The sequence below is a fragment of the Cryptomeria japonica genome, chromosome 11 (assembly GCF_030272615.1).
Source record: "Cryptomeria japonica chromosome 11, Sugi_1.0, whole genome shotgun sequence".
NCBI classification, from domain to species: Eukaryota; Viridiplantae; Streptophyta; class Pinopsida; order Cupressales; family Cupressaceae; genus Cryptomeria; species Cryptomeria japonica.
This window is the reverse complement of record NC_081415.1, coordinates 679,918,270-679,941,626: the sequence shown is the minus strand read 5'-3', so window position 1 is coordinate 679,941,626 and position 23,357 is coordinate 679,918,270. Positions and strand designations below refer to the sequence as shown.

Genomic DNA, 23,357 nt, shown 5'->3' with positions numbered 1-23,357 from the left:
AGTTTTGACGACTATCATTTTCTTATGCTTCCATTATATAAAAAATGTAGTGAAATCAAACTCCACATTCATTGTATCATCTTGAATTCCCATAGCCATATATATTATGGGAAGTGGTATTCTCTATTCTACATCTTTACCAAAAATCTAGCATTTTGAATAGTATGTCTTTATGAAGTAATCCTCAAAGGTTTTAACGCTAAAGGAATCCTTTCCAAAAGCTTTGACTCCCTTTCTATCTAGGCCCTTAACTCTGTGTTCAGGAATTTGTATTGACCTATACATAATTTTGTGAAGCTCAAATCTCTATTTGAAACCTTCAAGGTCTATAGCCTTATCTGTAGCTCTACTAAGATAGAACACTTCAACAACATATGACTTGGTGAATGCAATGATAGGGGTTCCATTTGTTTATAAGACCTTCTTGGACTAAACATCATATCTCTTTGCCTACATTTGGTACCACAACCTTCCCCATGTTCGGATACTATCCATCCCTTAAGGGGAACCTTGACAATATCTTCATGTACTAATTATCAAAAAGTGACTACTTAGAAGTTGGAACAATTGCATCTCTGACCCCTCCTAGAGTGTATACAATCTCTCATCAATCTTCCTCTTCTCATCACCCTTTTTCTTCTTAGACAAGTCCCTAGGCATCTTTTGAGATCCAAGACATTAAACAAGAAATTCACGTTCAAATCCCTTCTTTGCTTCTGATGTGTCGATCATCTCTACATATTTAGTATTTTTCTACACACTAGTTTTTCTTAGAGATCATATAGATTAGCAAATCACTTCAAATTCCATATCAATAATAACTTTATAGGCAGATTCAACATAATTGATATCAATTTTGGGCTAAACAACTAGATGATTGGTCATTCTTTCACTTACAGATGTTTCACCACTACAAACCCTAATTCTTTGAATTCCATCACAAAGAGCTCAATTCACATGAATTTTTTTATTGTAATGAATTGTGCTTGCCAAAATAGTCTTATTCATATGTTTATTGTGAAAAATGGGTTAAAAATTGAGCTAACTCAAATTAAATCACCATTACTGCACACCTGCTCAACCAATGAACCGTGAACTAGTTGTTTCCATATTTGAATATTGATTGTCAATGCAAACATATTGTAATAAAATCTATGGCCACAATTTAAAAGATCAAATTCAAAAGTAGGATTGCACACTTTGAAGTGATGCAAACCAATGAAATCATTCCAAATCTGATTACATTTTCCCAACTAGGAGATATGTGTCACGATAGTGCAATAGAGAAAGCCAAATTGGGGCCACACCACCACCTATTTTCCCTTGCACTGAGCCAAATCCTTTGCTTACATAAATTAGACTTGACATCCATGTGTCGTCTTAACACAACAATGCAATGAATATTCTTTAGGATCTTTCCTACATTGCACCCTTGTGCTCCAATAAGGAATGAGAAACTTCACCTTACTTGACCAATAAGATTTGGTGCCCCTACTTGAAGATTGATGACCAACACATTAGTGCAACTTTGACAGATCTGGACCCCACAATGCAACAATAAATGTTATATGACTTTAGCAATAACTCAATAAAAATTGATTTCCTGCTCACTTTATGTTGGCCTTCAAGTATAATAATAGTGAAAATTATAAACAATCCAAGTCCAAGTACATCAATCCAATGGGAGCTACAAGTGTAGTAGTGTTTGTCTTGGATCAGTCTCCAAGTGGGAGATTGTTGGTATGTGGTGACTAATCATGCTATTGGGATTAAATTTTAGTGACTTTGTTAGCCATGGTTTCTCCCAAAATCAATTAACAAGGGAATGTAGAGGGGGCAAATCCCTCAAAGAAAACATTTCTCATTATTTAAAAAAGGAGTCGACTATTGTTTTGGCATGTAAACCAACCTTTGTAAACTACCAAAAAGGCTTAAAATAAATAAGTGTATGTGTAATGTATAGGATCATTGGATTGCAATTTTCTCTTCACTAGATAATAAAAGAAAGTGGACAATTGTTTCTCTATGGATGTAGCCTACATTGGGTGAATTGTTAAATTTGTGTGTCAATGTGAATTGTTACTTTTGCCTCTTTTATTCAACATTATCTATGGATGTAGCCTACATTGGGTGAACTGTAAAATATGTGTGTCATTGTGAATTGTTATTTCTACCTCTTTTATTTTGCATTATATTTAATATTGTTTATTGTTCTGGTCTGCCTAAATCCTAACATAATTCTCATAAGAGCTCTCTTACCTTGAATCATATGTTGCTTCTTGTAGATCATTCTTTAAGACCCCTTCAACAATATTTAGAAAGCTTGAAAATCTATCTTTGAATAGTTAGTTTGGTATGATCAATCTCTTTGCCATGGATTTAATTTCTCTTCATCTTCAATTTTGTGTAATTAGTTGATATAACATAATGAGCATCCCTTGATTCTCTCTAATTTCATGGCTCATAATTCTTTCACAAGGGCATTTGCTTCGCTAATGTTCTCTAGGAATATACTAGCTTCTCTTGGGAAAGTTTCACTTCTATAAAAAAAATTATTTGATAATTGTTGACCATACTATTCTTATTGAGATTCAAGCTTTGGTTCCCTTATCCTTGCTTATTAATCTCTCCACTTCAATTCCCTATAATTTCATCAAGGATTGGAATTGACCCTTGTGTTCTTCATTCTTATCATTTTCTCTTATGTTGGGTTAGAGTATCCTCATCCTTCCATTCCACACTATCGCCTACTTCAATGTTGTGTATTTGTTCCTTCTTCATGCTCACATTGTTCTAACCTAGCTCTCATATTTGACATTCTAAAGTTGTAGCCCAATCTTAACTTACCACATGGAAACTCCTCTATTTTAAGTTGACTATTGGTAACCAATTTCATTCACTTCCTTAAGGATTGAACCTTATCCTTTTAACAATAAAAATGAGACCATGAAACACATGTTTTGGTTTTGTTCAAATGCCTAGAACCTCTTATTTTGTTCTCCTCCTCCTTCCCCAACATATTTTTTCTTAAATAGAACAACAAGCATTCTCTTCTTGGCCTTAACATCTCCTATGAGATAGTTTTATAAACTTGTCATAAGCTCTTTTTCTCCTATGTTTAGAAGCTACATTGTCTACCTGTGTTTTCTTTTTCTTTTATTCATTAGTGCACTTGAATTTTAAGTATTTCTTATCTCACTGTTACTACAAATGACCATTCTATTTTGTCTTGTCAAAGAGAACAATGTCTCCCTTTAGGGCCCCACTATCCAAATTTCTAGCACCAAGAACCAACTTTAAGCACTTGAGGCTAAACGAGACTATTGTGATGCCTAGTTTTCTATTCTTTTTGGTGGTGCTCAAACAATAACTACACTTGGCTCAATTTTACATAATGAAGGGCTACTCAATCATACAAATCATCAATATATCAAGAGTGGTTAAGACAACCAAAATAGGCGAGCTAGTTGTGAAGACATTTCCACTAAGTGGTATGCCACATGAAAGATTTCAAATGATAGTATTGTGCTATCACTCTTTTGCATCTTCTCCATATTTTTGCTCCATAATAATTAGGACTAGAATAGTGTAGAGTGTGATATTATACATTATTCTTAAATATCATCTAGTTCACCAATTAAAAGTAAACTTTAAACCAATAAAAATAAGACAACTATTTACTATTTAGTCTCCCTTGTTGTGCCTTGGTCCCCATGTCAAACCTTTCTCCCTCACTATTTAATAGGTCATAGATCTACTATTCACTCATTCGTTCTCTCCTCTAGCTCAAATTATCTTGATAACGAATCATAAAATATGATTCAAAGTGTTGATAATAAAAAATGTTCACATGGTTGAATCTAGAGACTATAAAATTCAACTATTTATTACTTTATGGTGAAAATAAAATGTAAAATTATTATTAACTATTTAAAAAATTAAAAATTTAATATTTAAATAAAATAAATATCACATCTTTAATATTACTATCATTTTATTTATATACTTACTATTATAAGATCCTTTTATTATATTCTATATATTGATTTAATTTTAAAATACAGAGGGGTATCCCCGCATCTCAACCCAATGATTCCCACCAAACCTTGCCTTGGTCTTACTTTTTATGCCGAGTTTTGGGGTCATAGTGGGGCGAGTTGAGGCGAGATTGGTCCACTGAGTATTGAAGGTCGGGCTTGATCAAGTCTAGCAATTGAGTAAATCGAGGCAAAGATAATCGACCTCAAGACCTACATGGGACTAACCCAAAGCCCTTAGCCAACTATGCCACCCCTTCAGGCTTCTATATATTGAACTATTATCTCTATATTGACATAATAACTTCTTAGAACAATTGATTCTAACATTAATATCAAATACCTAAGCTTGACTATCATGCAATATGACGACAAAATCGTGTTGTAGACACCTATACAATAAGACACTGAAATCTTCAGAATATTAAAAAAAAAAAAAAAAAAAACCTATGCATATTGGAGAAAGAGTTTTTAATGAAAACAAGACATAATTCAAGTAGGCTCTAAGTTGCCGAATTTGGAAGGCAGCTTCAGAAGATGTATAGTTATATAAAATACAGTGTCTTGGAAGTCACTCAAGAGAGCATGTGTAGAAGGGGAAAAACAAATAGAAAGGGTACCTTAAGGCTTTATATAGTTTTGTGCTCTTGTACCTCAACGAAGCTAGGCTCATGCTTTAAGGCTAAATATAGGAGAGTTGCCTCTTGGTAGCACGTGCAATGGGGAACACCACTGCAGCCACGTACAACACAAAAACCACTTCCTTCTTCACCATGTTCCCTACGCCCTAACTTACCACCTAGGAAATCTTACATCAACCCACTAAAATAATGTTCATGGCCGTATGGCCGTATTCAAATCCAATTACCGTATTCAAATCCAATTAAAATCTTAGGTAATTTCATTTTTGTTATGTGTTCTTTTATATTTTTATATTGTTTTAGTAATTTTGTAAAAATAGAAGCTAAAGATATAAGTATTTACATTATTGTTTTTTTTTGGTTTTAAAATTAAGATTTGAGGGGTTGGTGACTAGTTAAAGGTGACCATTTAGAAAAATATGTTTTGAGTTAAGATTTTTTCGGTTAGTTTAGTTGATCTTGGTTATTGTTTTAAGTAAGTAAAATTGTGGGTTTGACTCTCGATTTAAATGCAACGTGATTGTTGTCAAGAGGTTATAGGAAGGGCTTGCCTTGTCAAAGAGCCAAAGAGCTAATCTTAGAGTTGACTCTTGATTTTGTCGTTGGACTAACTATCGAAAAAATTGTTTGAATTAGAATTTTGATCTAATTTCTTAAAATTCTTAAAAAAACCATTCAATTTTTACTAAGAGATTTATGTAGATTGTCAATAATTTGAAAGGATTATTATTGTATAGATATAGATTATAGAATTTTGTTATATACTTGTAAAAGATTTTAACTTAACAATCTTTGATTTGATTTTAAACAATTATTTATAATATATTAAATTTTAAATATAAAACAAATCCTCGATTATCAATATATATATAAAATATAAAACAAATGAAAAAGATAGAAATCATAAAAGATAAAAAATTTAAAGTAAGTTGTACTTGCATAGTTTTAATATTCCTCTCTAAAGTTTAAATTTAATAGTGATGAGTTCTATATTTTAAGTTTAAAGTTTTTCTTTTTTGTTGCATTCTTCTATATTTTTATATTGTTTTAGTCAATTTGTAAAAATAAAAAAATATAAGCATCTAAATAATTAGTTTTTGGCTTGAAATTAAGGTTTGAGAGGTTGATGATAAGTTAAAGGTAATCATTTTAATACAAAAATGTTTGAGTTAATTTGTTTTGGTCATTTATTGCTTCAAGTGAACTAGGTCTTGGGTTCAATTCACGACTTTAATTTAATGTGTCCCCGAGAGGTCAATTGTACATCATTGAAGAGATTATAAGAGGGGCTTGCCTTTTAAAAGATCTTGGATACTATCAATTTTTCTAGTAAAAAAAAAAGTATAAATTATGATATTGTTATTAGGGTTCAAATGTGTAGTTTTCGAGTCAAACTCGATAACCCATGTTTCAAAGTAGTAGTTCACAAGAACCCAACTCTCATAAGAATAAATGGTACACTTAGCACTTATTGCATTTAGGTGATGCTCCTAGAGGTGAAGCATTGGGCCTTCCCAAGAGGTCACCCATCCTAGTAAAACTCCAACTCAAATATGCTTAACCATAGAGTTTACCTAAGGTTAAGCCCACTAAGCTTGCTACCCCATTTAAATAAACATGTCCTACTTATCAAAGAAAGTACAAAATCTTTTCTTAACAATCTTTGATTTGATTTAAAATAATTATTTATAATTTTTGAAGTTTTAAATATTAAAATAAATAAATAAAGTAGAAATCATAAAATATGAAAAATTTAAAGTAAGTTGTACTTGCATAATTTCAATATTCTTCTCTAAAGTTTAAATTTAATAATCATTTGTGTTCTTCTATATTTTAAGTTTAAAGTTTTTCATTTTTATTATGCGTTATTTTATATTATTTTAGTAAATTTGTTAAAGATGGAGTTACAAATATAAACATCTAAATAATTGGTTTTTGGTTTGAAACAAAGATTGACAGGTCAATGATAAGTTAGAGGTATTCATTCCACTAAAAAATATTTTAGTTAAGATTTTCTTATCACTTCATTCATTATCAGTTATTGGCTTACCTTTTCAAAAAGCTAAACTCGATATTGTTAGACTAACCTACTAATTCCTCTTGATTAAAATAAGAATATATACAAATAATTTTGTTATACAATCTTTGATTTGATTTTAAATAATTATTTATTAAATTTTAAACCTAAAAATAAATGAAAAAGTAGAAATAATAAAATATGAAAAATTAAAAGCAAGTTGTACTTGCACAATTTCAATATTCCTCTCTAAAAGTTTAAATTTAATAGTCATATGACTATACTTAGACATTTTTGTAAGGCAACCTTTTAAATAAACTAACGAAACAAAATAAAAAAATAAATTATTCTTCTACATATAATATAAATCTATTCTAAACAATAAATAAGCAACCGTCACAAAAAAATCCTACATTATACTAATTATAAAAAATTATATATATCTGTCTATTTAAACTATTTTTCAATTCTAAAACTTTTACATCAACTTTTGGATGTCATCAATCATAATTTAACGATAACTATCGCGTAACTATCTCCTGCGGGGCTCTTTAAATTTGACAGGCGCGAATGGCCGGCATGTTTAAGATGTCCTGGTCTGATCTGATCTGATCTGTTCTGTTATGTTCTGTAATGCCCTGTACTGCATAGCGAACATCTCCTGAGTCGAGGAGAAGCAGAAAATGGAGGTGAAGGTGGGAATGTCGCGGAAGAGGAAGAAATGATCCCTACAAACCTCACAATCTCTGCTGCAACCCTGCGAATACACAGATTTCCAGCACTGCCACAATTATAACATATCACAATAATGAAAATACTGCTGGCTATCTTTAGAAGACATATATTAAATCCAGGGGAATATGAATAGGAATATTGTGGCAGTGGGGACAGCGCAATCAGAAGTCATAATTAGTCCTTTACCGCCCTGCCCGGGAAAGAAACAGCGGTTTGCAGGGCAGTTTGAACAAACCCTCGAAAATGGTGAGTTAAAGAAATGTGTGTGCGCCTTTTTTTAGTATATTTCTCTCTTTTTCGGGTAACGGGCTGGTCGGTACGGTCACCTTTAATTTTTCGGGAAAATGATTAATAATTATTTCGGGCATCGTTATCCAGTGCGCAATTTGTGTATGAAGGCGACAATAAACTGCCCGCAAAGAGCAAACGGACGAAAATGAAAAGAAAAGTCGAAACCCTTAGGCCACCCGCGATCGAATCCGGCGGAGAGGAAAAATAAGCAGAGGAGAAAGAAATTGAAAGGATTAAGGCCAGGCTTTGTTTGAAGAAGTGAAAGGAGATATCGCAAAGTATCTTTAATTCTTTGCATGGTCAATGAATTCCTACTTGTTTTTCTTTTACGCACGGGGAATTAGTTGAATACGTGATCGTTTTGTTTCGTCTTAGCTCTGGAATTTTTGTGGTTGTAGATTTGAAGATTGTTGTGTAAAAATGGTGAGAATTGTGCTGTTCGAGGTTAGAGCCTGTGGAATAGTGTAGAGAAGGGAGGTAGAGAAAAATATGTTCAGTGTGTGTTAGACGTTTTACTTTATTTTATCTTTCCTGTCTGCGAGTTGTTCCTGCCGGCCGTGGTTGCAGCGTTATTTTTAGTTGTGGTTAGGGTTTTGTGCATAGCGGTATTTGAGTTTATCTCGAAGGAGGATGGACTGTGGAATGCTTTTGCCAATAAGTGGGGAGCCATTAAGGAAGCGAAACGGTGGATTGCGCGCAAAACAGGCGGGGAGGGCTTCCTGTCGCGGAAGTTAGAGTGTTTGCTGGCACAGGCAAACTTGAAAGGGTTTTGCCGTGATGATCATCCTTTTTACGACAGGCTGAGGTGACAGCGGCCTCCGACGAAGTAGTTTCTAACTGTAAGCTAGCGAAGGTGTTGTGATTGTGTGTGCAACCGAGGAAGAAGAATAAGACGGTCATGGCAGAGCTTACGTTGCGAGAGGCACTTAAAAGTCTTTGCTCCAACAATGGCTGGAGTTATGCTGTTTTCTGGAAGCTTAAATCACGTAACAGCATGTAAAATTTTATTTCCTTTTTTCCTAGTATTTTCTCAGGAATTTTAATGAATTTGTTGTGTTGCCACGGATAAGCATTACAGCATTAGAAATAAAGTCAAGAATGATTTTCTTAAACGATTTTGCTATTTGATAAAAAATGATAGTGGTTAGTTATGTTCATTTTTGTTTGGTTTTATTTTGTGGATTGTCAGGGCGAAATATTCCAGCAGTATACATATCGTTAGGAGATCGTTCCGATAGCGTTTTGTCCGACTTAGCAGTTACTATATATATGTGTAGTCTTAGGAAAATAATATAGCGTTCGTCAGCGATATATATATTTTGTTTTGTCTCGGAAGAATTCGGCGCTAAATATTGTAGCAGATTAAACAATATTAGCAATTGTTTTGTAGCGTTTTGCTCTGATTTTCGCAGGTTACTTATAAACACTGGTTAGTTGTGTTCATTTTTGTTTTATAAGTAGTCAAGGATAAACGATCGGAATGGATCATTTAAATAGCGTTTTTTCTGAGTTTAGTATATAATTCTGGTTTTTATTTCCTAATAACACTTAGACGATAAAAACTCTGGCGAGTTATCTTCATGCTTCATTCCGTTTTGTTTCATTTTGAAGTAGTCAAAGTTTAACATCCCAGCGGTGGAAGTGATAGTGTTTTTTCCTCTGATTTTTCCAGTTATTGCGTGCAGATTCTAGGTGGACAATAATGCTTGTTTTCTATGCTCCTTCTCTTGCCCTTTCTTAAATCAATTTTACACTATCGTTGAGTTACTTAATGCATTAAAAAAAATCCAGATCGTAAAGAACAATCGTTAGATATGTTCATTATTTTGGGTTTTTTTATTTAAGTAGGTTCTGAACAGTACTGTGCTTGTGCTTGTTTGTTCAGTTCAGTACGAAAGCTAGAACTTTTTTTCTTAAATATTCGCTGGTCTGTTCTCAGTTGGCGGGCTAACAAGTTTTCCCCGCATCGTTTGCTGCAAATAAAAAAATGCGAATTCCCCCATAAAAATTAATTGGGTGTCATTAAATTATTTAAACTAACTGGATGGAGTAGTGCAGATCCACACCATCTATATGGAAATGCATCTGCACAATGCATTAGGTGCACATAATTTGTTAAATAGATGATTTATTTAATTTTTCCTTGAAAGGATGAATATGGATGACTCTAGAGGGGTTTACATATACACCGTTTTGAACAATATAGAGGGTAAATTGAAAAACAATCCCCTTCTAGAGTTCGGCAAAGGGGTATTTATTATAGAAACGAGACTCGGACTCGGCGCAGACTCGGCAAGGCTGACCCGACTCGGGACTCGGCAAAAATTCAACAGGACTAAGCAAAAACTCGGCAGAACTTGGCAAAAAAACCAATTTCTAGTGGTTTTTGCCTAGAGCGAGTCTTGGAGAGTCACGAGTCCTTGAGACTCAGCTAGGGTCACTCGGCTCAGGACTCACCAGGACTCGGCGAGTCCTGGAACTATGAAATTTTATACATCATCTGGAGAACTGAAATCCTACTTTGCCTTTATATAAGTCTTAAAAGGCAGTATTGTAAAATAAATGCCAGTCAAAACTATTTAAATAGTGTATATTTTACCTACCCTTTCTTCAAAAGCAAGTGCAGTTTCTGTGGATGCAGGATCGGGATTTTTTGCCCTGCAATTTATCCGTCTAGTTTTCTGTGTAATATTCTTTGCATACTATGCAGTATTTTGGTGTCCTTGGAAATTATATACAATTTTTAATGCTTTTGGACTTACTAGCTGGAATAGTCCATGTGATTTTTTCATCACATGTGAATGTTTTCTTTTCAAATGTTCAGCATTTGTTTGATGTGATCAGACTATTTCTCATCTCATTTAAAATGTTTGTTCTTCCTTAATCTTTTTAAAATTCTTTGTTAAGTTTGTTATTATAGAATTTTTCTTACCAGCTGCAAAGGCTTGCTTGGTCAGTGGATTAGGAAAGGCTTTTATTTCATGAGCTTGAATTTGTAACTAGTACAAACCTATTAACCATTTCCTTCAACATGAAGCTCTTTTCAAACACATAAGCTTGAAATCTGACCGCGTTTTGTCTACTGATCATCTCTAAGACTATTTATGTATTGACTCTTGAGTGTCCAGTATCCAGGATTTGCTCTAGCCTAGCACAGAAACATTTGCAGGAATGGAATTAACGATTCCATGATCTGTAAACCTGTTTACACAAGGTATCATTGGGATTACTTAATTATTTTTGTCTAAATTTATTCACTCATCTTCGGGTGTATAGAAGTTGGTCCTTTACTCCGGCATTGTCACATTGTAAATGTTTTGTATTGGACAAGTATTTCTTACATTTTGCTGGATTAGTGTTATATGCTAGGCATTAGTTGTTTGCATATAGATGTTTCAGTTACCTGAAAAAATACTTTGAATGTGAATCAACTAGAGGAATGCTTGTAAGTGAAATTCCTGCCTCATTGTAGACCTGAAAATTCATTTCTCTTTCACGTACAGTGTTGCTTTCAAAATATGATCTTGGCAGTCAGATGTGAATGGGTATTGGGTTGTTCAAAAAATGTAAAAGTTGAACAGAGTGAAAGAAAGCAGAATTTTTCTTCACATCGTTTGCTTTTTTTTTAAAGAATTTGATAGCTACAGATTTTTTAATTTCACTTACATTATAGCCTGTGGTAGGGACTTAAGTTTTTATAGCTTCAAGAGGTCAACAGGGTCAGCTCTCAAGCATTGGGAACCTCATCTTAATGATACTGTAAATTGTAGAATGGTGTCACTATATTAGCACATATAAAAAACACTTGTCAACATGCCTAGAGAAGTAAGCAAGAACTCAGTTTTCTTGTCATTCTTTTTTCAGGATTCTTACATGGGAAGATGGCCACTATCAGTCTGTGCAATCATCAAGCTTTTCAAATACTTCTATATTCACATCAACCAGCACTCTTCCCAATGGATGGGATACTGGAGGAATGCTACTCAATCATGGAGTCCATGGTCAAGATGGTTTTTCCATGGAAGATCAAATTGGACAACTTGTGGCTAACATGTCACATCAGACACATCCATTTGGAGAAGGGTATGCCCTTTACCACACAGTTTTTTGGTAACTAGATTGTTTGTGCTATATTATTAGTTGTAAACTTAATTTACTGGAGAGGCCTGTTGAAAAGGATGGCGCTATTAAGTTTGATGGACATTTTGTAGTGCATGGTTGGATGATATATTTTAGGTTGAATTCATGAAAATAATGTGTTGAGATTCAAATGATTACAGAGGAAGGGTGCACTCTTAACTGTAGCCAATCCTTGTTTATTTTGAGGCATGGGTGCAGTGAAATATCATTTTATGTTGAGGTGGAGAAGTGCCACAAATGTTAATAAATTTATTTAACTAAATTGCATATGCACAGGCAATGCTGCGTAAACATCCTTTATCAATTTATCAAGGATTGTGCCATTAATTTTTTTTTGAAGTTTCATAATCAATGGTAGATTGTTCTATATTTTTCTGCTCAAGTAAAAATAGTTTTTTTTTACTTAAAAGATTAAGAAATGATGCGTGGAGTATGAATTGTATAATTTTTTTCTCTTTTTTCATGCTGTACGGTTTATCGTTCTCATGAATTTTAAAATGTTGAAGGCTTCTTATCCTCCCTGTTTAATCAAGAAGCATTTCTGGACAATTTACTAATGGTATTTCCTAACAATTTTTGTTCCAGCACCATTGGAAGCATTGCCTTTTCTGGAAGGCATCAGTGGATCTTTCAAGAGAACTTTCTTAGTGGGAGGACTTTTCTTGAGTCACTTAATGGATCCTCAAGTTTTGAGGTTAGTAACCAAATGATATGCAAGATACATGTACTAGAACTGTCAACACGTATGACTACAAAATAAGAAATGAACTAATAACCATTTCTATATTATTAATGGTTAAGAGAAATTCTACTGTTCTGTTTATTAATGACTAGGAACAATTTTTTTGTCCAAGTAAAATGATTCTTACACACCTCATGTGGGATCCTAAACTACTTACTGATTTTATCCATTTCATCAGATGATAATTTAAAGTGCAATTTTGAGGATTAGTTTGCTCTTTTAGATGTGTGAGGTTTAAATTTTATTAGTTTATCTTTCTATATTTAAATTTAGTCATGTTAACTGCAGTATCCTGATGGTTGGAAAAATCAATTTGCAGCTGGAATAAAGGTGAGAAAGATCTTTCATAATTTTTGTAGCTTTTTTACTTTGGTGGTTGGGCAGGCACATTGTCAAAGAAACTTTTACAGTTGTGTGGGAAACAGTTTCAAGTTTTTTAGCCTGATAATGTCTTCTTATTATTTTAATTTTCAAAATAATTCTACACCATCAGCCATTGTTTATTTATTATCATGCAGACAATTGCAGTTATAGCAGCAGTGCCATATGGAGTGGTTCAACTTGGTTCAAGACAGACTGTAAGTGTACTACAAAGTTTTCATTTATTTAGAACACAGTTAAGTGGTACTGCTTGCTGGAATACAATTCGTGTTGTATTCCACAGATCTATGATTGAAAGTATTGATTTCAACCAATTGCATGGTAAATATTTTTGGTATTCATGGTAGCTTATTGTCATTCTTGAAAAGTTATCTTAGGGATTGATTTCTTGTTTGTTGGTGCTATATTCCTATGGCTAAGGACAGAATCTCATCAGATTGCTAAGAGGCGACCTAGGCTATCTAGATCATAGAATAAATGTTAACAATAATATTTTATTCCTGGATGCTTGAAAATTTGAAGTATTCCAAAAATCAGAAGAATTTTCATCGGAGCTTTATTGTAGCCTTCATTGGGCACGAGGGACCATTTAGATAATTCTTATAGTTAAGCGTTATATTTGAGACTTTAGAAAAATGGATTTGTTAGCAGAGAATAAATGACTATTTCCTAGATATTAGTTGAATGTTTCCCATCCGCTGCATATGATATCAGATATTGTATGTCCTTTAAAGATAAATACGACATTACAGTCTGCAAAATTTTAAAAGGTGTAAACAATAAAGGTAGAGAGAATCTAGAACCTCTATTCTAGTAGGAGTATGTTACAGGTCCACAAAATTTTGAAAGATGTAAACAATAAAGGTAGAGAGAATCTAGAACCTCCATTCTAGTAGGATTATGTTACGGACATGGAGTAACTTTGAGGAGTATAGTGTTGAAATCAAAGCCATATGCACTTTTTTATTCTTTTAATTGGTCCATGAGGGTTTGTTGGCTCCTCAGCCTGCAACACAAACAGGAGCCAGGTCACCAGGCATGCATAGCATGCAGTTCTCACTCACTGCATTAAGAGAAGTGATGTGCAGTTTATTAATACTGTGCCAAGTCTAAATGAAAAACACATTGCAGTATGGTCATGGTAATGTTTTTTAATTGGCATATGAAATGATGAACATAAATATTTTTAGACATTGTAAATGAGGGAGAGTTGAGAATTTTCTATACATATAAATTATTAAATTGTAATTTATGGTTTAGATTCATAGCCAAATTCAATCGATTGTTCTGAATTTTATTCAGGGTTAATTTGGTTGGTATTTGTGTGCAGATTATGGAGGATTTGGATTTTGTAAGACATGTAAAGACCTTATTTGGAAGCGTTCACAATGTATCAAGAGCATTTACACAAGTCCATGTTCAAGAATTTTTGAGTGGAGGGAATCGTGGAATTCAGCCTATAACAGGAATGAAATGTACATCACTGCTTGATGGGATATCTAATCAGTCGATAGTAAAAGATTCAAGTTCAAAATTTTCAGAAGAAGGTGGTGATTCATTTTCTATTTTGGGACTATCTAAAGGATCCCAAGCACAAGCTCATGCATTGCCTTTTGTATGCAGTTCTAGTATTTTAGCTAAATCTTTAAGCCAATTCTCTCGGTTACATCAAAAGGGAATTCAATTAAGTAGTCCCACACCCTCACTTGCTCATGAGCAGGAAACTTTTTTAAAAGTAACCAGGGCAATGCCCAGTGCTAGGGTAATATACCCTCTTCAGGGTATGCTACAAGCAAGTTCATGTAAGGATGGCAATCGCCAGTCATTATTTGTTGCTTCAGGAACAGGGAATAATAGTTTAGAACTTATGGAACAGCAAATAGTAAAGGAAATGGAGTTACAAAGGCAGTTGCCTCGTCTTCTTCCTATCAATGCTCAGAGAAAAGGCCAATCAAACATTCAGAATAATGCACTATCTACTTTTCACGAAGCAACATTTTCGAATCTTACTTTTGATGTAGTTAAATTTACTGATTCTGATAAAATTATGCACTGTAATTTGAGTGAGTCTGCCAGGGATGAAGGTATGCATAAGAGAGTTTTGTGTGAGACAGGTCCATCTCATATAAGTAACCTGAAACAGACAGATATTCTATCTTCTTTTCCTGCACTCCAGGATGTTTGTAGGCAATCTGCACATTCTGCAGCTTCATCCGTGCCTCTAATGCATACTAATGGGGTTGAAGGATTGGACAGCATTCCTTTGGTTGAGTTGGATAATAGCTGCCCTGCATACAAGGATTCTGTGTTTTCTTCAGGGACTGTTCTGGCTCGGCATCCTCACTATGATTCCTGGGGCATGACATCTGGGCAGTGTGAGTCTGCTATACAAGAGCCAGTCAGCAATGATCTTATACCTTCTTTAGATGATGACTTCTCAATTCCTGCAACCCCTGGATTAGGATCTCAGCCCTGGGACAAAGGAATGACAACTAAAGGTGTATTGTCTTTTTTCCAGGATCTTATGGTCGATAACTTTTGTTCAGAAAAAGAAAGTTCCAACAGTTCAGAGGCTGCCTTTGTGGAAGTTCTTCCTGGTACAGATGGGTGTGTTCCTTATGCTTTTGATGACCCTAAATCTTTAACAAGTGGACAGGAAAGCTCTATAAATTCAACTACCCTTACTGCCACTGATGAACTGTTTGATGTTTTGGGTTCTGTTTCAAAAACAACAGAAGAGCAGGCCATATGGGATGACATATCATTGCCGGTGAGTCATGCAAGTAGTGGAAATTTCATATCTCACTCATTTGGGGCATCAGCTGGCTCAGCGTGCCCATCTGAAGTAGACATTTCACAGAATTTTGATACATCCATTGATAGGCAGCTGGAGAAGGGTATTTTTTGCAAGAGGAAGTCTGAACATCTTTTAGATGCTGTAGTGGCTAAGATACTTCTCCCTGTCAACCACAATGCAGATGACAATACATCCTCAAAGATTTCTTTCTCAAGATGTGCACCTTCTGTAGATAGTGCCTCAGTTAAGGCCACTTCTTGTTTCTCGGGACCATTGAGTGGTTCTGAGCAATCCAAGTGTGCAGACCTTTCTCATTGTAAAAATAATGCGGATATCAAAAGTGTTCAAAATTCTCTTACATCTGGGGCCCAAGGCGAGGCACTTGCTAAAAGATCACCCAACAATTCTGATTTGAAGACTCAGCTTGGTTCATGGTTTGAAGATAGTAGGAGTGCAAAGATTGAGAACCTGGGGCCTACTCAATCAAAAAAATCAGATGAAACAGTCAAAGTCAATAAGAAGAGGGCTAAACCTGGTGAAAGTTCTAGACCAAGGCCTAAGGATAGGCAGCAGATCCAGGACCGTGTTAAAGAACTCAGAGAAATTGTACCAAATGGAACCAAGGTGACTCTTGCTTCTAAGTTTATACTATTTTCATTGAGTTTTTTCTTTCTATTTTGTATGATAAGGCATGATTTCAAAGTTATTTTGGAGAACCCTTGCCCTTGGCTTGGCCTTTGAAATTTTGTATGTTGCTGAAACCATGTTATCCAATTATACAGTGCAGCATAGATGCTTTGTTGGAACGCACTATCAAGCACATGCTTTTCTTGCAGAGTGTCACCAAGCATGCCGATAAACTAAAGCAAAGTTGTGAGCCAAAGGTGAAATTTTCTATTTACTTGTACTAATCTGAGATTTTTAATTTTTTCATTATTTTGCTTCAGTTGGATATATATCAGCTAGATAATATACTCCCAACAATGTTAAGATTCCTTGCTATGTTATAAAATAAACGGCAGCTAAGTTTTTATTGTCATGATTGTGTACACAAATTCGTAATCCTTACATGTCTATAGTGCAGTTCGTTTGCAACAACCATGTTTGTTGACACTTAAAAATGTCTAAATTGGATAATTTTGGATGGGTTAATGTCCATTTAAATAAACCCAACAAGCTTTGCTAACATTTTGAATCTGATTCCATGGCATTACATTTTTTAAAGAAAGTGGATGTTTTAAGGATTTTAGCAGGCCTAGGCATGATGACATCGTTAGCTATGACATGAGGAAATAATTTAATTCTCTCAGTGGTTAAAGCTACACAGGGTCAGCTTGAAGTAAACCAGTCTTTCATGGTATATACTATAATACAAAAGAAGACTGTCTTTTGCTGGAATTTTGTTATTACAGTCTATATGCTTCTAGTTATTTAAATAAATTCAGCATTGAGTTTTCTTCAAAGTATGTGGAGTTGGTAATCCTTTCTTTGGGAGCTGGTTAGTATGGCTACTTCACCAAGACAAAAAACATGCCCAAATGTGTTCGTCCCATAAAATACTTGTCCTAGTGGCATTCGATCTGCATATTAATTAGTCTTGTTTGGCATATTTCTGAGCCATGCCAAAGGCTAAAATCGCTCCATGTTGGTCAGAGAATACTGTAGCGTGAGATTCTCTCTATTTATAAATTTGGTTTAAAGCATGTTTTTCTGTTACGGATTTATTATTAATATCTTTTTAGCTTGTACTGTAATTGTTTGCATGAAAATGTATCAGTTTCCATAGGTTAAACAAAATCTTCATTCTGAAATCCTGTCAAAGCTGTGCAAATTTAATTCGAAATCTAGCCCCATCCACCAGGAAAGTGTAGAACCTGAACAGATTCCTGATTGTCTCAATGTATCCACACAATGTGGGGTTCAACACACCTAAATGGATCAAGATCAACTATTTGCCAATAGGGAGGCCTTCGTAAAGAAAATACCAAGTGAATGAACAATCTTTGATTCAACAATAACTTGCCAAATAGTTTGGAAAGAAACACTTGTTCCACATGTGAGAGGGTGTTTGAGCAGATCAACTCACAATTAATTTTTAAATCATAAGTAAATGTAGAGAGCTAATTATACTCTTTTCTGGCAGTAGACCTATAGAAAGGGGTATCAGCATATCACTTCTAGTCTTTTGATCAAGGCTTTGTTGATTTCACAGTGATCCTGTGCAGGTGTATTTATTCTTTTTTAAAAAATATGTAGATTTATTTCATAAAAAAATCTATTGGCTTCATTTTAAATACTAAGAATGGTGGAAGTAAGTTGGACAAGTTATCTAATAATCTATCCATTTTCTTGTGAGCAAATCAAAACTTGGTGCAGCAGTGGGCCAACTTTGTCCAAAGTTTCCTCCCTCGTGGTGTTTCTGTGATGCCATCCCGGTTTTGGCTTGCCTGTCATTTCAATTTAACAAAAATGTAAATCATGTCATATTCAAGAAATGGTTCCTTTCTGGACATAATTGGTTCCATTTTCAATCTGTATGTTATTTATTCTAGTTCTTTTTGGCATATTATTGTTTTATATGATAAATGTAGGTGAGTTGCATTGTCAGGAACACTTTCAGTGTGAAGTCCAATGCATCTTTTATCGAAACAAGGTTTTAACAGCCACTGCATTCAGGTTTTATCATAATTCATCCTGTTTTATTATTAAAAAAGTTTGCTTGTTCAAACTTTGGCATGATATTGTAAACTGCTTATACTCGAATTTTTTTTTGGTATCTTATGTTTCCATTTTGTTGTTACATTTGAAATTGTGAAACCTCAAAATTGCTTTTGGTGACATTCTGAGATTTTTGTTTTGCATTGCTTGTCTTCCTACTGTTCATTTCTGAATTTTCTGTTCTGCACAACAAATTGAGCTCTCAAAGACCATTCCAGTAGTTACACAGAAATATATTGACTTAAGTATGCTACTTCTTTCTGGATTTTTCAAGTTCTCTTTGATAATTTTTTTGAATTTTAGTGATGTATGTATCTCTCATCTCCTTGGGAAACTGTGTAGGTGCTTGATAAGGATAGAGGTTTTCTTGGGAAAGGTTACCTGGAAGGAGGTACTAGCTGGGCAGTGGAAGTGGGTGGTCAAAGCATGGCATGCCCTATCATAGTGGAGAATATGAGTCAACCTCGGCAGATGCTTATAGAGGTAAATCCAGTTATCATATATGCAGGCTTTTATTTGCACCTAAAAGTTTAGTTTTATTTTCACTTAGAAATATAGTTTTTTTTGTCTAGGACATGGTGTGATGGTGTTATTTTATGCCAATTTGCAGATGGTTTGTGAGAAGCAAGGACTCTTTCTTGAAATAGCAGACGTCATTCGAGGACTGGGGCTTACTATTTTAAAAGGATTCATGGAAGCTCATAATGACATGATCTGGGCGCGCTTTGCTGTCGAGGTAAGTACCACATGAAATTGACTTTTTATTTTTGCATTAAGTACTTGAATTATATCACGGATGTTAAAAGGACTGAATATATAATAATGACCATATCAGAATCAACAAATCAAAGTCTTTTGCAATATCGATATTTAGTTTAAATTCACAGTAATAATAAGTGGTATTGTAAAAGCATTATTTTTATCCTTAAAATGCTAGTGGATGGTCGTTACTGCATGAAAGTTTTTAACAATTTGACCAATTATAACTGTTTCTCTTTGGAAATTGTTGGAGAAAATTCTTTTTTGTGTTTTGTTTTTGACTATGGGCTGTGTTTCTTAACTGAGATTTGCAATTTTACAATCAGGCAAATAAAGAGGTGCACAGGATGGAGATTTTGTGGTCCCTGACGAATTTGTTGTATCAAAACACAAAAAACAATATGACTACGAGCAGCCAACCTAGTATAGTCACACATCAGAGCATTGATAGTGGTCCTCAAATATTGAATGCATTCTAGCAATCTTCTTTTATTCCCATCTGTAGCATAGCTGAAACGTTGCAGTAATTACTGTATTCTGGAAAGATCTATACCAGATTATGGATGTGTATTTTTTGTCCCAAAATGTGCTGCAAGTGGGTGCCTACTTGACTTGTGTCGCACCATCAATCCTTCAACTAACTGCAGGACAGTGTAATGTAAGTCACCAAAATGTGGAAAAAATTTCAGTTCTTCAAGTTTTGTTGGGCATAATTGTGTCATTTACAATGTACATTGAATCCTAAAATGAGCAGAATGTGGAAGGATTGATAGATGGCTTCTTGTTTCCGCAGGTTAATTAACTTTGTCCAGCTTCTCTAGGCAGGGAAACATGTCTGCTGGATGGCATTTAAATCCCCTCTACCAGGTGGTAAATATTTCAAAGGACTTGCACTTGCATTTCTTTTGAACAATTTCCCACTTGGTTGTAAAGAAAGGCAAGCTTCAGCTATAAGACCTTGCTTATTTTAATAATCTTGTTTTTCTCTGTAGGGGAACATCTTTTCCTTCGTTAATTTATAACGTTCACTGGAATATTTCACAAAATCAACCAATGGGATGTTATGTGAAATTGATTCATGTTACACAACATGCCTTGAGAGTTCTGGTGTCGCCTTGTAAATGCTCAATAGCATTTTCTTAATAGAATATACAAGGGATTAGTGTCGCCTATTTCCCATTTCAATGAGATTAAGGTTGATGTTTTGCTTAATTTTCAGTTTCAGATATATTTTTTCCTTGAATGTTACAAATGGATGGAATTGTTCCTAGTTCATTTTGCATTGGTCTAGGGAAGGTGTTCCTGAGATCTTGAAACACTAACTAAATGCAATTTCAGTATGTATGACGAGTAAACAGGTAGTTGTTTATATCAATTCATTCTACTATTAGAACCAAGTCTTTGCATAAATTGATGATGAATTTCCTTCTGCTCAAGGATCTATTTTGAAGCGTACTTTCAGGAAAGCGTGTGGCTGATCATATGCACATGTTAAAGAGAATTTTCCTTTAATAGAGAGGAGAGTATTCAGTCCTCCCAAACTTGAAGTTGGTGAGAGATTAGTTATGTTTTTGCAGATTTGATGTTTTTTCCAGTAATTGAGAGATGAATATTTCCCATTTTTAGGGTTTTGTGTTTGAGTTGTTTATTATGGTCTGATGACCAAAATTTACATGTATTTGTTATGGCCTATATTGTATAAAGGCTCTTGGTGTTTGCATTAGTTTAGGATAATATTATATTTTTTTATATTTTCGGTAACTAGAGTTAGTGGAGTGTTTAAGTCTTGAGTTGAGTAGGGATTTTTTTAGCATACAAAGTGGGAAAAACCCTAAAGAATATATCTTTATGCCAAGAGGCATCTATAATGTGTATTCTTGGTGTTTAGTATTTTAGAACATTTATTTTACAAATGATTCTTTTCTATTATAAGATCTCTCTCGGCATATTTTACATGTATTTTTTAAATATAGGTATACTAGTTTTATCATTTCAACTTTAATGCAATGGAGAGCTGCTATTGTGGACAAGTTCGTGTTATAGACAAATTTGTAGGTGTAATCCACCTTTGGTTGGGCAGGTGCTCCCATTTTGCTTCATCTTTTCATTCTTATTTATTTTTTGCAGTTTGCTTTTCAATTTTAGCTTAGGAATGCTGCAATTGGTATTTAGAGCTTCACTTAATTTTTGTTGTCATTTCCAAAATTCCAAGGGGCGTATATCAAAGAAATAATCCGAAGTATATGACAAAGGATGAGTTGACATAAATATTCTTAGATTTTGTTGCAAATACTAAGAATGGGTGAAGTATTTGGGAAAGTGGCAAGTTGACCTAGATCCAAAACATTCAATTCATAGAAGTGTTATTTTTGAAGAAACCATGGAGGATATAAACCCTTGGGACTCTTTGATCATGATCAAAATGTTGAAGAAGTTGGGGAGGAAGTGGAGGAAAGAGACCAATGTCCCTCATTTAACTTGCAAGGGGAGATTCCATTATATGACATGTATGACTTTGGGCCATTGTATAGGTTTATACATGATTGAGAAAAACCAAAATTGATTTTTAGGTGTAGAGGATCCAACTCCAAATAGATAATATGAATGTGGATTTTCAGTGTTTGGATGGGGCTGCTCATATATGGGTAGAAAGGCGAGTTTTTTCAAAACCCAAGTAAGGACTTCGAAGGTTCTGTAGATGCCTTGATGAAAAGGGTAAATTGTTGTTAGGACAAGCTATACGATACTTAGCTTATGCATTGTTGTAGAGGGACATGTCAATGGAGGAATATGCAAAAAAACAAAAAAAAAAGAAGTCGTGGAGTACAAAGCTAAGCTAATCTTCCCCCAAATTTGGTAGAAAGGATTTATGTTTGCAACATATATTTGAAAGAGCTATTCTTGTAGTTAGAAGAGGAAAAAAAAACATTGATGAACCCCCCACAAAATAGTAGGGACTACTTTTAATGAAAAACCCAAGGATGAGAAGGAATTTGAGTCTTCACTATTAAAAATCCCTATACTTAGTCAACGTAAGTGTTCTCACCAATAGAGTAGAGATTGTATAAAGAAAAGTTTTATGTAGTTGAGAGTGTGGGTTTATAGTTTGAACTTGAGTTTGAGCCTAGCAATGATGATAAATTGGTCAACTTGATGCAGTTTGAACCAAATAATTAGTCTCCCTTTGGAGTAGAAACAAGCTAACCATCAGTCTCAATATTTGTAATGATGATTCTAGATTGTTTGGACACTTTCTAAGTTCTTGCTCATATTAGGAAACCTTGGCTTGTGGCCATGATCGATACAAAAAACTGGACTTAATATTGTGGATAAGAACAAATTTGTAGGTTGGGTCTTAATTTACACTTTTAATCATTTTTCCATTTAGATTTTAGGGGGTTGAAGCATGGGATACTCGAGAGTAATGCATAATGCAAAGTTATTAGTGCTAGATATGTTCTAAAGGATAAGCTCTATGTTGTTGATATTTAGAGAGTAGATGTTTTGGGGGTTTAATGGATAGTCAGGACATATTTTTGTTAGAGATGGTATAAAATACTCTAATACCATGTAGGAGTTGAAGATTAGCTCACTCACCCCAAGATCACTTGCAAAACAAAATATAACCTTCCACAAGAGTGTATAGCAAGAGCCTACTTGATATTAAGATCTTTGATAACGATCTTATGATACAAGTGTACAAGAGGCCTTGCTTATATAGGTAAGGTGAGGGATATGATTAGACAAGATGATGTCATGTGTCTTAATCCTATAACATGAGACGACTAACATAGAAATATATTAAATGACCTAGGACACAAGAAGTAAATGACATACGATAAGGTTTAGTGCCAACTAAGACTTCTAGAAGGATTACCAAGACCCAAGTAAACATAATATGTGAATAGGACCTACTAGGTGAACTAGTTAAGTAAAACATCTAATTCAGACCAACAACCCCTCTTATGTGCAACTTAGGGAGGAACAAACCAATGCAAATAAAGTAAGGATGCAAAGATAGGCCCTAGTTACTGGGCCATGTTAGGTATCTATTTATAAATGATCTCTCACAAACAAAGCAAAGAAGAAAAATCACATG

At 34.3% G+C, this 23,357-nt stretch overlaps 1 protein-coding gene across 3 annotated transcripts; it reads left to right on the top strand.

Moving 5' to 3' along the window:
* The first annotated feature begins 7,293 nt into the window (after positions 1-7,293).
* On the top strand, positions 7,294-20,470 carry LOC131038094 (uncharacterized). 3 transcript variants are annotated; one of them, XR_009104357.2, is made up of 11 exons: positions 7,294-7,676; positions 11,586-11,804; positions 12,447-12,555; positions 12,892-12,933; positions 13,122-13,181; positions 14,315-16,405; positions 16,564-16,665; positions 18,842-18,982; positions 19,110-19,235; positions 19,585-19,916; positions 20,052-20,470. XR_009104357.2 is itself a non-coding variant. In XM_057970400.2 (10 exons), exons 1-10 carry the CDS (start codon positions 8,620-8,622, stop codon positions 19,735-19,737), a joined length of 3,141 nt encoding a protein of 1,046 aa, XP_057826383.1. In that variant the 5' UTR covers positions 7,728-8,619; the 3' UTR covers positions 19,738-19,955. The 3 variants fall into 3 exon arrangements, 1 of the variants encoding a protein (XP_057826383.1); XR_009104355.2 differs by lacking the exon at positions 7,294-7,676 and adding an exon at positions 7,728-8,717; XM_057970400.2 differs by lacking the exons at positions 7,294-7,676; positions 20,052-20,470 and adding an exon at positions 7,728-8,717 and having other exon boundaries at positions 19,585-19,955.
* The last annotated feature ends 2,887 nt before the right edge of the window (positions 20,471-23,357 follow it).

Bases quoted from the DNA above. Each gene is read 5' to 3' on its own strand.
- LOC131038094 (XM_057970400.2), top strand. From the start codon at position 8,620: ATGGCAGAGCTTACGTTGCGAGAGGCACTTAAAAGTCTTTGCTCCAAC. The intron at 11,805-12,446 runs GTATGCCCTTTA...TTTTTGTTCCAG, and splicing joins ACACATCCATTTGGAGAAGG to CACCATTGGAAGCATTGCCT. The intron at 16,666-18,841 runs GTGAAATTTTCT...GAAACTGTGTAG, and splicing joins AGCAAAGTTGTGAGCCAAAG to GTGCTTGATAAGGATAGAGG.